Consider the following 10594-nt stretch of genomic DNA (forward strand, 5'->3'; position numbering starts at 1 on the left):
CAGGTGGTCGGTGGGCTCCTGGGGTGAGGGCCCGGCCAGGCCACAGCGCCGCCCTCACGGCGCCCACCTCACCTGTCCTGCCTATTGTACCTCTGCTGCGTCATGCGTGAATGAATTCATTTTGGATTAAGTAATTTTTAACCTGAGTTTAATTTAATTTTGTTGGTACTGTTGCAAAACGTGGAATACGTAAAAATTTTCTTAAGGATGTTCTGTGATGTTTGATGCGTCGTCAGCAAGGAGGGAGGTTTAATCCGTGGAACAAATAGCAGCTCACAGGATCTAAGCGATGTCCAGGTGTTAGAGAAATAAGTTATTGTTGGTAGAGTTGCCTTGTTAAGGGCTAGGCCTGGACGTACTTCGTGATCTTAGACCTTGAGGGAGTTTAACAAAGCCTGGGGACAAGGATGTGCCAGTGATGGTGGCCACGGGAAATGCACCATTGACGGGCCACAGAGACACCCGGCAGGACTGCGAGGTGAGGAACAGCTAAAAAACCAACCTGGTAATTGTGCTGAATCAACTGCAGCTGGGTGAGGGGTAATTGTGGCAGAGGGAGATCCCATGGACCACTGACCCAAGAAACCACCAGCCCAAAAGAAAAAAACACTGAGCATGGCACTAATTAACATGAATAGCAAGAGAATCATTACCCTGTAGAACACTAATTAAAAGAGAACTATGTAACACATAGCCAATGAACGCTGATGGCTTATTAAGAAAACCTTTGAAACCATATGTGAGATTCAGATTATTGAGGGGTTTTTATTGTGAGCAATGTTGGACATTGCCAGCACTCAGAAGTTGGTAGGGACAATGCGTTGTTGTCTCTTTAATAATTAAATAATCTATCTGTTAATTAAAACTTGGTCTTAAAGGAAATCTCCACTTCCCAGTTTGTCTGATTTGCACAATTATAGACTGGTGCTGAGCTGCAGCTGCATTTCAGTGGTGACTGAAGTGATCCTTATATAAACACTGTCCTTCAGCTGGCCTGAAATGCTGGATGCAGAATACTGGGATTCCTTTAGGAAATCCTGTCAGGTCTCTCTTGGAAATCATGGCATTCCAAGTACAGAGAGATAATTAATGTGATAATTTAATAATTAATGCTTTTCACTTATGCAATAATCCTCATCCTCAAGTCTAAATTAAAATAATCCTTATCCTGAAGTCTAAAATAATTACAGTTGATGAGTTGTTTTGTGAAATTTCTCAAAAAAATGGGTTATTTTAATGGCAAAAGATGTTATATGTGAACTGTGAGCCTGATAAGAAATTTTATAGTAATTTAAAAAAAATTAAAAATTCCTTTCTTTGTAGCTATCTAATTAAAAATTTAGCTACGAAGAAAATAATGAATATTTAAATCTTTTTTTTATGTGGACAAAATACAATGACATTAAAAAATCAATAGGGATTTATATTTAATTTTTTTAAGAGTTAGAAATTCTAATACTGTCTCAATATCAATATAGGGCTGCACATATCAGGGTTCCCCAGGTGTTTTGCACAAAAGCCCACTGTGAACACAGAGGTGTCCCAAAAGCATGGGAGTCATAGCACAGATTGTGGACCAGCTGAAAATGCACAGATTTCTCAATAGAATTTTCTAGGAAGACAGAAAATAGAGAAATAAATTTACTACATAATCAATATAATAAAGAATAAATATTTATTAACTTAACTAAAATGCTGAGAAATTCAAGTATGAAGAAGACCTTAAAAGTTTGAGTTTGGTTTAGGAATTAAGATACTTAGGAAAATAAACTTGCTTTTTCCTTTTGCCCTCTGCTTTCTGAGGCTTTGCAAAGGCTGACTTCATGTTTTCAGGCTGAAGTTTAGAAATTGTGAGTGTTTTTGTGTTGACTAAACCTCTTTTTTCTTGTCATCCTAGTGCCAAATGCTCAACCACTCAGGATAACCTCAAATACCACGAGAACTCGACAAAACTACTGTAACTTCTTGGGGCTACATTGTAAGTTTCCATAGTATGGTATAAAATGAACTTGTTCAAGGCTTTTAATGGAAACAGACATCTTTGTGCCATTGTGTGATTCTTCTAAGGAATCAGGAGAGTGATGGAACTTTGAACATGGAACATAAAATGCTTTCAGACCACTGTACAGAGTATTCTGTGAGAAATAGAGCCTGCCACTAGAACAGGTGATAAATCAGCCATGTGCTGTTAAAATCTCTGCCTGCTGCAGGTTTGCTGAGGGTGCACAGTGGACAAATGAGGGGCCACCATCTAAAGCCAGATGGACCCTGGTGTGGGCTGAGATATCCAAACCCGTTCTGTGTAGGGTGTTGGAACCAGAGCAGGACATTCTTCTGCTTCTTCAGACTCTTGGCTCTTGGGTGTTGTTGGCCCAGCTTTGGGAAGACCTGGCTGTGGCCTTCCAGTGCCTGAAGGGGACAAGAGGAAAGATGGAGAGAGGCTGTTTCCAAGGCCTGGAGTGACAGGACAAGGGGAAATGGCTCCCCACTGCCAGAGGGCAGGGTTAGATGGGAGATTTGGAAGGAATTGTTCCCTGTGAAGGAACAGGGGGCCCTGTGTGTTCACAGGAGGCCCTGGCACAGGGTGCCCAGAGAAGCTGTGGCTGCCCCTGGATCCCTGGAAGTGTCCAAGGTCAGGTTGGATGGGGCTTGGAGCAACCTGGGACAGTGGAAGATGTCCCTGCCCATGGCAGGGGTGGAACAAGATGATCTTTAAGGTCCCTTCCAACCCAAACCATTCCATGATTCTATGATTCTGCAGGAAGTGTCTGTGCACTAATGTGGCTAAAAAAGACACTGCAGAACACATAGATAACGTGCTGATGACTCCTGCAGAACAGACCAAGATAAATGCCTGGATAAGGCAGGGGAAAGATAAGATTGTTCCACACTATTGTTTTTGAATTGCTTTTTAATTCACCCCTGGAGTGCCCATATTCCAATCTGCTGCACAAACCTGAGTGAGACTATTCCTCTTTAAACCACTGACATTTAAAAAGGAACCACAAAACCCCCTCCACATGCAGGCTGCAGTTCAGTGAACTGGATGAATGATCTTTGCACATCCCCACGGGCATGCACAGCTGAATATAGATCACCCAGAAAACCTGCCAGCTGTACAGAGTGGGGCTGGCCACTCCTACAAACCTGCCAGCCTCGTGGGTTGGGGCTGGGCACTCCTGCAAAGCTGCCACCCCATGGGTTGGAGCTGGGCACTCCTGCTTCTGCTCCAGCACAGGGTCTGCAGAGAATTCCAGCTGCAGGTGGAACAGCCCTGCTGTGTGTTTCAGACCAAACATGAATTAATAACAACAAATAATCTTGTTTCCTTTCCAGTGAGCATCCAAATAGGACAGCTTTGGGAGATGGGTGGAGGAAAACATGGCTGTTGCAGATGTTGTACCCACAAAGAATCATGAAATGGTTAAGCTTGGAAAAGACCTCTAAGATCATCAAATCCAACCATCAGCACAGCAGCACCACCACATTCACCACTAACCATGTGGTGCTTTGGGCACTTCTTTGTCCTTGCTGTTGTCATGGACTGAAAACGGATGTGGAGATGAGCAGCCAGTGGCCTTTTCTTTCCCAGGGATGGGCAAAACTGTGGACACCTCTTAATTTTAGGTGCTCTCATACTGCAGACTCTTCTGAAGCAGGGCTGTAATACTGTAAGAAAATACAGGAATATTTCAGGGGAAAAACACCTGCAGTGGTGTCTCCTCTTGAGCCCTGAGCAGAGAGGAGAGACCCAGGGGCAGTGAGGACGTGAATTTGTGTCCCAGCTCAGGGGCTGCTCTGGTTTGTCCCTCCACGTGCTGGGTGGGATTTGCGTTTCCCTGGCGCTGGTGATGTCAGGAGCTGCCAGGACAAAGGGGAACAGGAGGCTTGGAAACAACAAGGATCAAGGAAAGAGAAAAGCCAAGTTTTAAAAAGCGAACGCTTAGTCATAGAGACACAGACACAGGAGGGCTGGCAGGGGCCTATTTCCATCCTGAAACTCCCCCTCATTCCCAGACTTGCTCTGGCTGTGTTTGCTGTTCACATCCCCTTCCCCCACCACCCACAGATAACTGAAGGAGCAGCCGTTGAAAAAGGAAAAAAAAAAAAAAAAAAAAAAGGCAGATGCCTTGCTCTGCCTGCAGGAGAAATGTCAGGAAGTGTCTGGTGGTGGGTGGGATGAAAGGAGGAAGCTGAACTCTAAAGAGAATATTCTAGCTCTGCTCATACAAACAAATGCCCCTCTGTATTCTGTTTGATAAGAACATCCAGGAGCAGGTCCTCCTGCGTGCAGGAGTGTGGAGTAACTTACACACCTCTGAGTGATTTATTTGTACATGCTGCATTACCCCCAGCACTCCATGGACTGGAGGGGAAAAGATGGAAAGAGCTCGGGAAAAGCACAAGCATCATCAATAATTAATAGTGCCTTTTTTATAATAGGAATGATCCAATATTAATTATGAAGTTAATTTCTGTTTGGATGGTTTGTGCATGTGTATGAAATTTGGACCAGGATTTAAGTTCAGTGCAATCATGCTTTTATTCTAATTACAATAATTATAAATCTATTTTGCATCCTCTTTTTAAGTCTCAATAACACAGGCTTTTGTTTCCAAACATGCCAGACAGCAGTTTTTGCACACCAAATATGGCAGCTCTCAGCTCCCCAAAGTGAATCTGGTTATAAATAAAAAAGAAATTGTTTTGCTTCATTGTCAGTGTGCAAATGTGAAAATAAGCCCAGAACATGGGTCAAGATAAATACTTTGGATTTCTAAAGTCACAGAGTCAACAGGGGGGAAAGAACTTAATTGCACACATCATGAAATATTTAAACAGACAGTGACCAATGTGCAGATGTGGGATGCAGACTTTTATAGCTAATTCTGTGTTACAAACAGCTGATGCTGCTCTGCATCAGGGACTCTGAATCTTTCTTACTCTGGAGCCTTAAAAATTGTCAGTGTGCCATTTTGGAGCCTTTTTTTTTGTACTGGGTGATCTGTTGGGAAAAATTCTATGGCAGAAGCACAAAACCCAGACAGAGAACTGCGTTTCTTATTTATCTGTAGACCACCACCCTCATGAGACATAGGTGCATCTCATCCACAGCAGACTGGTGGATGCAGGTTGCCATAAGAGCAAGTAGAAAATTTGTCTTTGTTGCACTTGTTTTTCTTATACAGTCATTATCTGTTTTCCAGCTGTATTCGTGCCTTTCTTGTGCTACCAGGACACTTATTGGAAAGTTTTTCTAATGGAAATCCAGTTTATGGTAACAGAAGTTTTGTAGCAGGTTCATGGCAGATTCTTTTGTTGAAGCAAGAGAAAGGAAATGTGAGTTTTCTCTTTGCTTTTAGGTCTTTTATTTTGTTTTTCTATCTGCTTTTGTCTCTCTGCAGAAAATCCAAACTCCCACCTCGGGTAGCAGTGGGAGAACTCATGCTGGCACCAAGCTCACCCTGTGAACCCCCAGAGTAAATGGGGTGAGATCAGTAAAACCTGCACAAGACATCTCAGATTGCTTGCAGGCTCTGCTAGCCATCATGTCACTGTGATGTTTAGATCTTATTATTTGCCATAATAAGATGCCAAAAGTAATTTTCAAAAAAGGGAACTGTTAGACTTTTGCAAAGTCTGATTGTGCTCAAGGTCTGGGATAGGTGTCAGGTTGTCAGAGCAGTCATCCCCTGGGAAGTCTCTTCAAGTGCCTGCTGCTACAGCAGGATTAATTTTATCTTTGTCTTCTGAGAGTCACTGAAGAATGACATGAATAACCTCTGGAGTTCTTTGGCCATTTGTGTTGTCTGGAATCTTTATTGGCAATTACTGCCCACTCACAAACTCTGATTGCTGCTTTTTAATATCATCCTGAATTCATGCTGCTACTACATTACTTTCTCCAAAGGCAGAATAAAACTGGTTTTTTTTAAATTTCCATTTTTGTGTTATGAAGAAAAAAAGGTTTTTATTTTCTGTTTCATCTTTTGTGTTTGTCTTTTGAAAATAGCAGTGTATTAAAAAAATAATTAGAGAGAAGACATTGCCAGTCTTCAGATTTTTGAGAAAAGTCATGGCAGCCTTATGAAATACAGCACTGTGAGTTTACTCCCTTCTGCCCCACTGACATTCCATGCATAGCCAAACATTAACCAGAGCTCAGCTCAGAACTGCTGGGATTTTGCAGAGTTGTTGTATCTGTTTCCCTGCTTGTGTCTGTGAGATAGAAGGACAGGATTCTCTGTAACAGTTACATCCCATTCTTGCCACATATTTATTGTCACAGAATCCCACACTGGTTTGGGTTGGAAGGGACTTTAAAACCCACCCAGTTCACGTCCTGCCATGGGCAGGGACACCCTCCACTATCTCAGGTTGCTCCAAGCCCTGTCTGACCTGTCTTTGGACACTTCCAGAGATCCAGAGGCAGCCACAGCTTCTCTGGGCACCCTGTGCCCACCCTCACAAGGGAGAATTTCTTCCATATATCAAGCCTAAATTTCCCCTTTTCAGTGGGAAGCCATTCCTTGTCCTGTCACTCCAGTTTCTGATGCAGAGTCCCTCTCCAGCTTTCCTGGAGGCCCCTGCAGATCCTGGAAGATGCTGTGGGGTCTCCAAACAACCTTCCCTTCTGCAGCTGAACAGCCCCAGCTCTCCCAGGCTGTCTCCATAGGGAAGGTGCTCCAGCCCCTTTATTAAATTCACATCTCTCTGGACTTGCTCCAACAGTTCCATGTTCCCTTTATGTTGGGGCACCAGAACTGGATGCAGTATTCCCAGGCAGTCTGAGAGAATCCCCTCCCTCAGCCTGGCCTCACTCCTTTGGCTGCAGCCCAGGGCACAGCTGGATTTCTGGGCTGCATCTAAAGGACCCTGGCCAGTAGGCGACAAAACGTGACAGAGTTTTAAATTCTCTTAATTGAAGAAATACAAAAATTCTTTCTTGTAGAAAACCACAGAAGATTAAATTCTCTTAATAGATGGCATGTATACTGTTAACTGTAGGGCAGTGGGATAAATTCTAGTTATGTCTATCTCATTTCTCTCCACAGCTCAAGGACACGTCTGGATTGACAGCTTTGTGCTGAGTGTTCCTGCAAGGCACTGAGCATCCTTAACTCCAATTAACATCACTGGGAATGGAGGGCACTTGGAGCCTCTCTGAAGACAGTCTTGGCGTGCTCAGCTGTCCAAGGATCACTCTGGGATCACCCACTGACACAGCAGTTACTGCTGAGACAGGAGACACAGGCAGCAAAAGGAGGGAAAGACCACTTTATCCAGATTGTGTGATCTCATCAAGTCACTGAATTTCCCAATCTCAGAGCTCTTTGTTTTTAAGCCTATAGGCATATTTGTGATGGTATAGAGGAAAAACCTCTTGAAGAGCAGATTTAATCCGTGCTCAAGGAGAGGTGAAAACAGCCCTGGAGGGAGAGGAGAACCCTCATCACTGAGTGCCAAGGAAAGTTGCTGTGAGCTGAAGAGCCTCTGCAGCAGCTCTTGGCCACTCCTGCAATCCTGCCTCAGCTTCAGATACCAGGTGATGTTATTGGCATTTTGCTTTTTGCTTCCTCCTTTATTCTATCAAAGGTCACTTCATGACACTGTGGTGAGCCCCAGAATGATGAAATGTTCTGCAGGAATCCCTGTTCTTCCAGGCAGGTTTATCCCAGTGCACCATGGACTCTGTTTAGGAGAGCCTACAGCAGGGTAAGGACTCTACCCTGCACCTTCTGGGTGCCTCCCTGCTCTGCTCTCCTTTCCCACTCCTCCCTTTGCTTCCTGATTCTTTAAATTCCTCAGCACCTCTAGTTCTGGGACATACTGGAATTTGTGCACACAGCCCTTAAACTGTTTTCTTCTGGGTCAAAATTTTCCAGAGAATGCCCAGGGAGTGCAGACATCTCCTCACAGCATTTAATTGCTTCTTCAGTAGGAAGGGATGTTAGTGGGATTTGTGTTTGTTTGTACTTGGGACACTTACAGAACCTCATGGGGTAATTATTCCTAATTAGCAACTTGGACACACGCTGCTCCTTCCTCCTACAATCTGCAATTAATAATACAGACATAATTCAGATTTCTCCTTGCCAGTCTTGTGTTTATGTTTATAACAAGAGGAAACAGTTTAGGGAAAAAAATGTATCTAAATCAATCACCTGCTGAGCTCCACACAGGGATTACCTGAGGATTATCCTGTGCTCGTGGCAGCTGAGACATTCAGAACTTTGGGCACCTCTGTGTCAGCCTGATTCCCTGTCATATTCCTCTAAGGTCTTCTCCTCATTAGTCACAGACTGCTTCTTACCACGGCTTAATTCAATTTTTAGATTGGTTGTACAGTATGAAAAATCCTCAGAATTAGTAACACTAGTGTTATTTTAAAATAGATTAATATTTAGAGGGCGAGTGAGGTCTGGAGTTCTTCCTTTTTTGCTTCTCTCAATGGCCCCTACTGAACTGAACGAATGTATGTGTGCACTGAACATCCCAATGAGAAGATCAATGTAAGGATGGAGAAATTCTTCAACTCTTACCCCAGGTGTCACAGAACATTTCCAGTCTCAGATATATTTGTTTACAGTGGAACATACAGGGGAGAACATCCCAAGCTTTTTTCCTCAGTGTCTGGTTTTATACAAAACCAGCTGAACACTTACAAAGCAGATGATTGTTACCAGAGGTTGTTTTTACTTCAAGTCCTGCTCAGGAATCAGTTTTTCTCTGATTTGAAGACCAGGATAAACACTCCTACTGCAGCTGCAAAACATGAACTCTTACCCTGGCCTCTACTAGATCAGGAGAAATTCAAAGCCACTTTGCAGACGTTAGATAAATTCTACAGATTCTTGTATAGATTTTTCATAGAATCATAGGATCACAGAATATCTTGAGTTGGAAGAGACCTAGAGGGATCATCGAGTCCAACTCCTGGTCGTGCCCAGACACTCCATCAATCCCCCCTTGGGTCCTGTCCCTGGTCACACAGAGCGGAGATCTGAGCTCCCCCTCCCTTTTTGTGTTCTGATCTTCGTTCTGCAGATTTTTGCAGAATTAGGAGAAGAATTATACTCTTTATTTCTTTTGAGGAATAATAAAAATTAGTAGCTCCCAAAAATACAGTTCACTTATACCTAAGACACAACACAGGCAAACTCAACCCTTTTCCACTCAATATTATTTGTTTCCTGAAGAGACAGAACCAGATGTGACAGCAAGGCGATGCCAGTTGTTAGTTTGCGATAAGAGAGAGTCCCAAATTTGTTCTTGCAGTGATTTAACCTCTGAGACACCTCGTGGTGGAAACACTCACTGCTGGCAGCAGGGCCACAGCCAGAATCCATTTTAAAACAACCTGGAGTTTCCATCCTGCAGTGCTTGGAAGTGGCTGAAGTCCCACAGGCAGTATAACACTGATTCGGGGCCAGAATCAATCTGTGGCTCCTCTTTTATTTAAAATGTATAAATCCACAGAGGCATTTATTTTGTTGCTCTCCTATAGGGAAAAGCTGGGAGAATTTGGATTGTTCAACTGGCAGAAAAGACTTTGGGAAGATCTAATTCTTTCCAGTACCAGAAGGAGCTTACAGGAAAGATGGAGAGAGACAATTTACAAGGGAAAAGGGGAATGGCTTCCCATTGCCAGAGGGCAGGGATGGATGGGATTTTGGGAAGAAATTGTTCCCTGTGAGGGTGGTGAGACCCTGGCACAGGGTGCCCAGAGAAGCTGTGGCTGCCCCTGGATCCCTGGAAGTGTCCAAGGCCAGGTTGGATGGGGCTTGGAGCAACTTGAGATGTCCCTGCCATGGCAGAGGTGGAACTGGATGGGCTTTAAGGTCCCTTCCAACCCAAACTACTCTGTGATTCCATGATTCAATGAAGAATGAAACTGACTTTTGACTTCCCCAGGGTATCAGAAATACTCATGCAACTGATGATGTTTTACCACAGCACTGCCACAGTTCAGGTCTGTGAAATTAACATGGGACTTTCCCTTGGGTTTCACACGGGGTTTGATTTTTTAAATTTCAGACCTGAAACTGAATGTGAAACATTCCTGGGAGCTTGAGAGGGGGATGGACGGAAACACTGCTGAAGGGAAGGTATAAAAATGGCACTGCTGAAAGCAGGGACACTAGAGAGCTGGAATGTGCTTTTGGCCTGTTTTCTGTAATGGAACATGGGATGTCGGGACTGTAACCACCACGGTCTTGGTACAGCTGTTTTATTTTTCATCTCAGAATGCACCGTGGACATTTTGGGGAGCTGGCATCACTTTTTGTTTGCACCAAGCTCTGTCCTGCTCTCCTGGGGCGCCTGGAAAGTAACTGCGGATCGCTGTTCCCAAATCAGAGCTCTTTTAGGTGCTTCCCTGCCCGACTTTTCACACAAAACACTGAACGTGATTCCCTGTGCTGGCGCCGGGGTTCCTCTACCACCCTTGAATGCATAAATCGGATATTTTCTATCTCAAATTGGGTTTCAAAGCAGAAGCGAAGGCTCCGGCCGGGCTGAAGCAGCGAACTGTAATTGAAAATACGTTTATTTGACATTTTTCCAGCCGCAGGCAGGGTTGAGGGCGCCCTGA

General features: G+C 44.0%; 1 protein-coding gene and 1 long non-coding RNA gene across 2 annotated transcripts in view; both read left to right on the forward strand.

Moving 5' to 3' along the window:
- The first annotated feature begins 6 nt into the window (after positions 1-6).
- On the forward strand, positions 7-8086 carry LOC115948700. The gene is made up of 3 exons (XR_004082491.1): positions 7-478; positions 1898-1978; positions 7056-8086. It is a non-coding gene; the product is annotated as an uncharacterized LOC115948700 (long non-coding RNA).
- A 388-nt stretch (positions 8087-8474) lies between these two features.
- The window catches only part of SFPQ (splicing factor proline and glutamine rich), a 17192-nt gene continuing 15072 nt past the window's right edge, over positions 8475-10594 (forward strand). The window contains exon 1 of the mRNA XM_031063037.1: positions 8475-8513. Coding sequence (XP_030918897.1) covers positions 8475-8513 — 39 coding nt within the window. The remainder of the gene's footprint in view (positions 8514-10594) is intronic.

Source organism: Geospiza fortis, unplaced genomic scaffold, assembly GCF_000277835.1.
Source record: "Geospiza fortis unplaced genomic scaffold, GeoFor_1.0 scaffold289, whole genome shotgun sequence".
NCBI lineage: Eukaryota > Metazoa > Chordata > Aves > Passeriformes > Thraupidae > Geospiza > Geospiza fortis.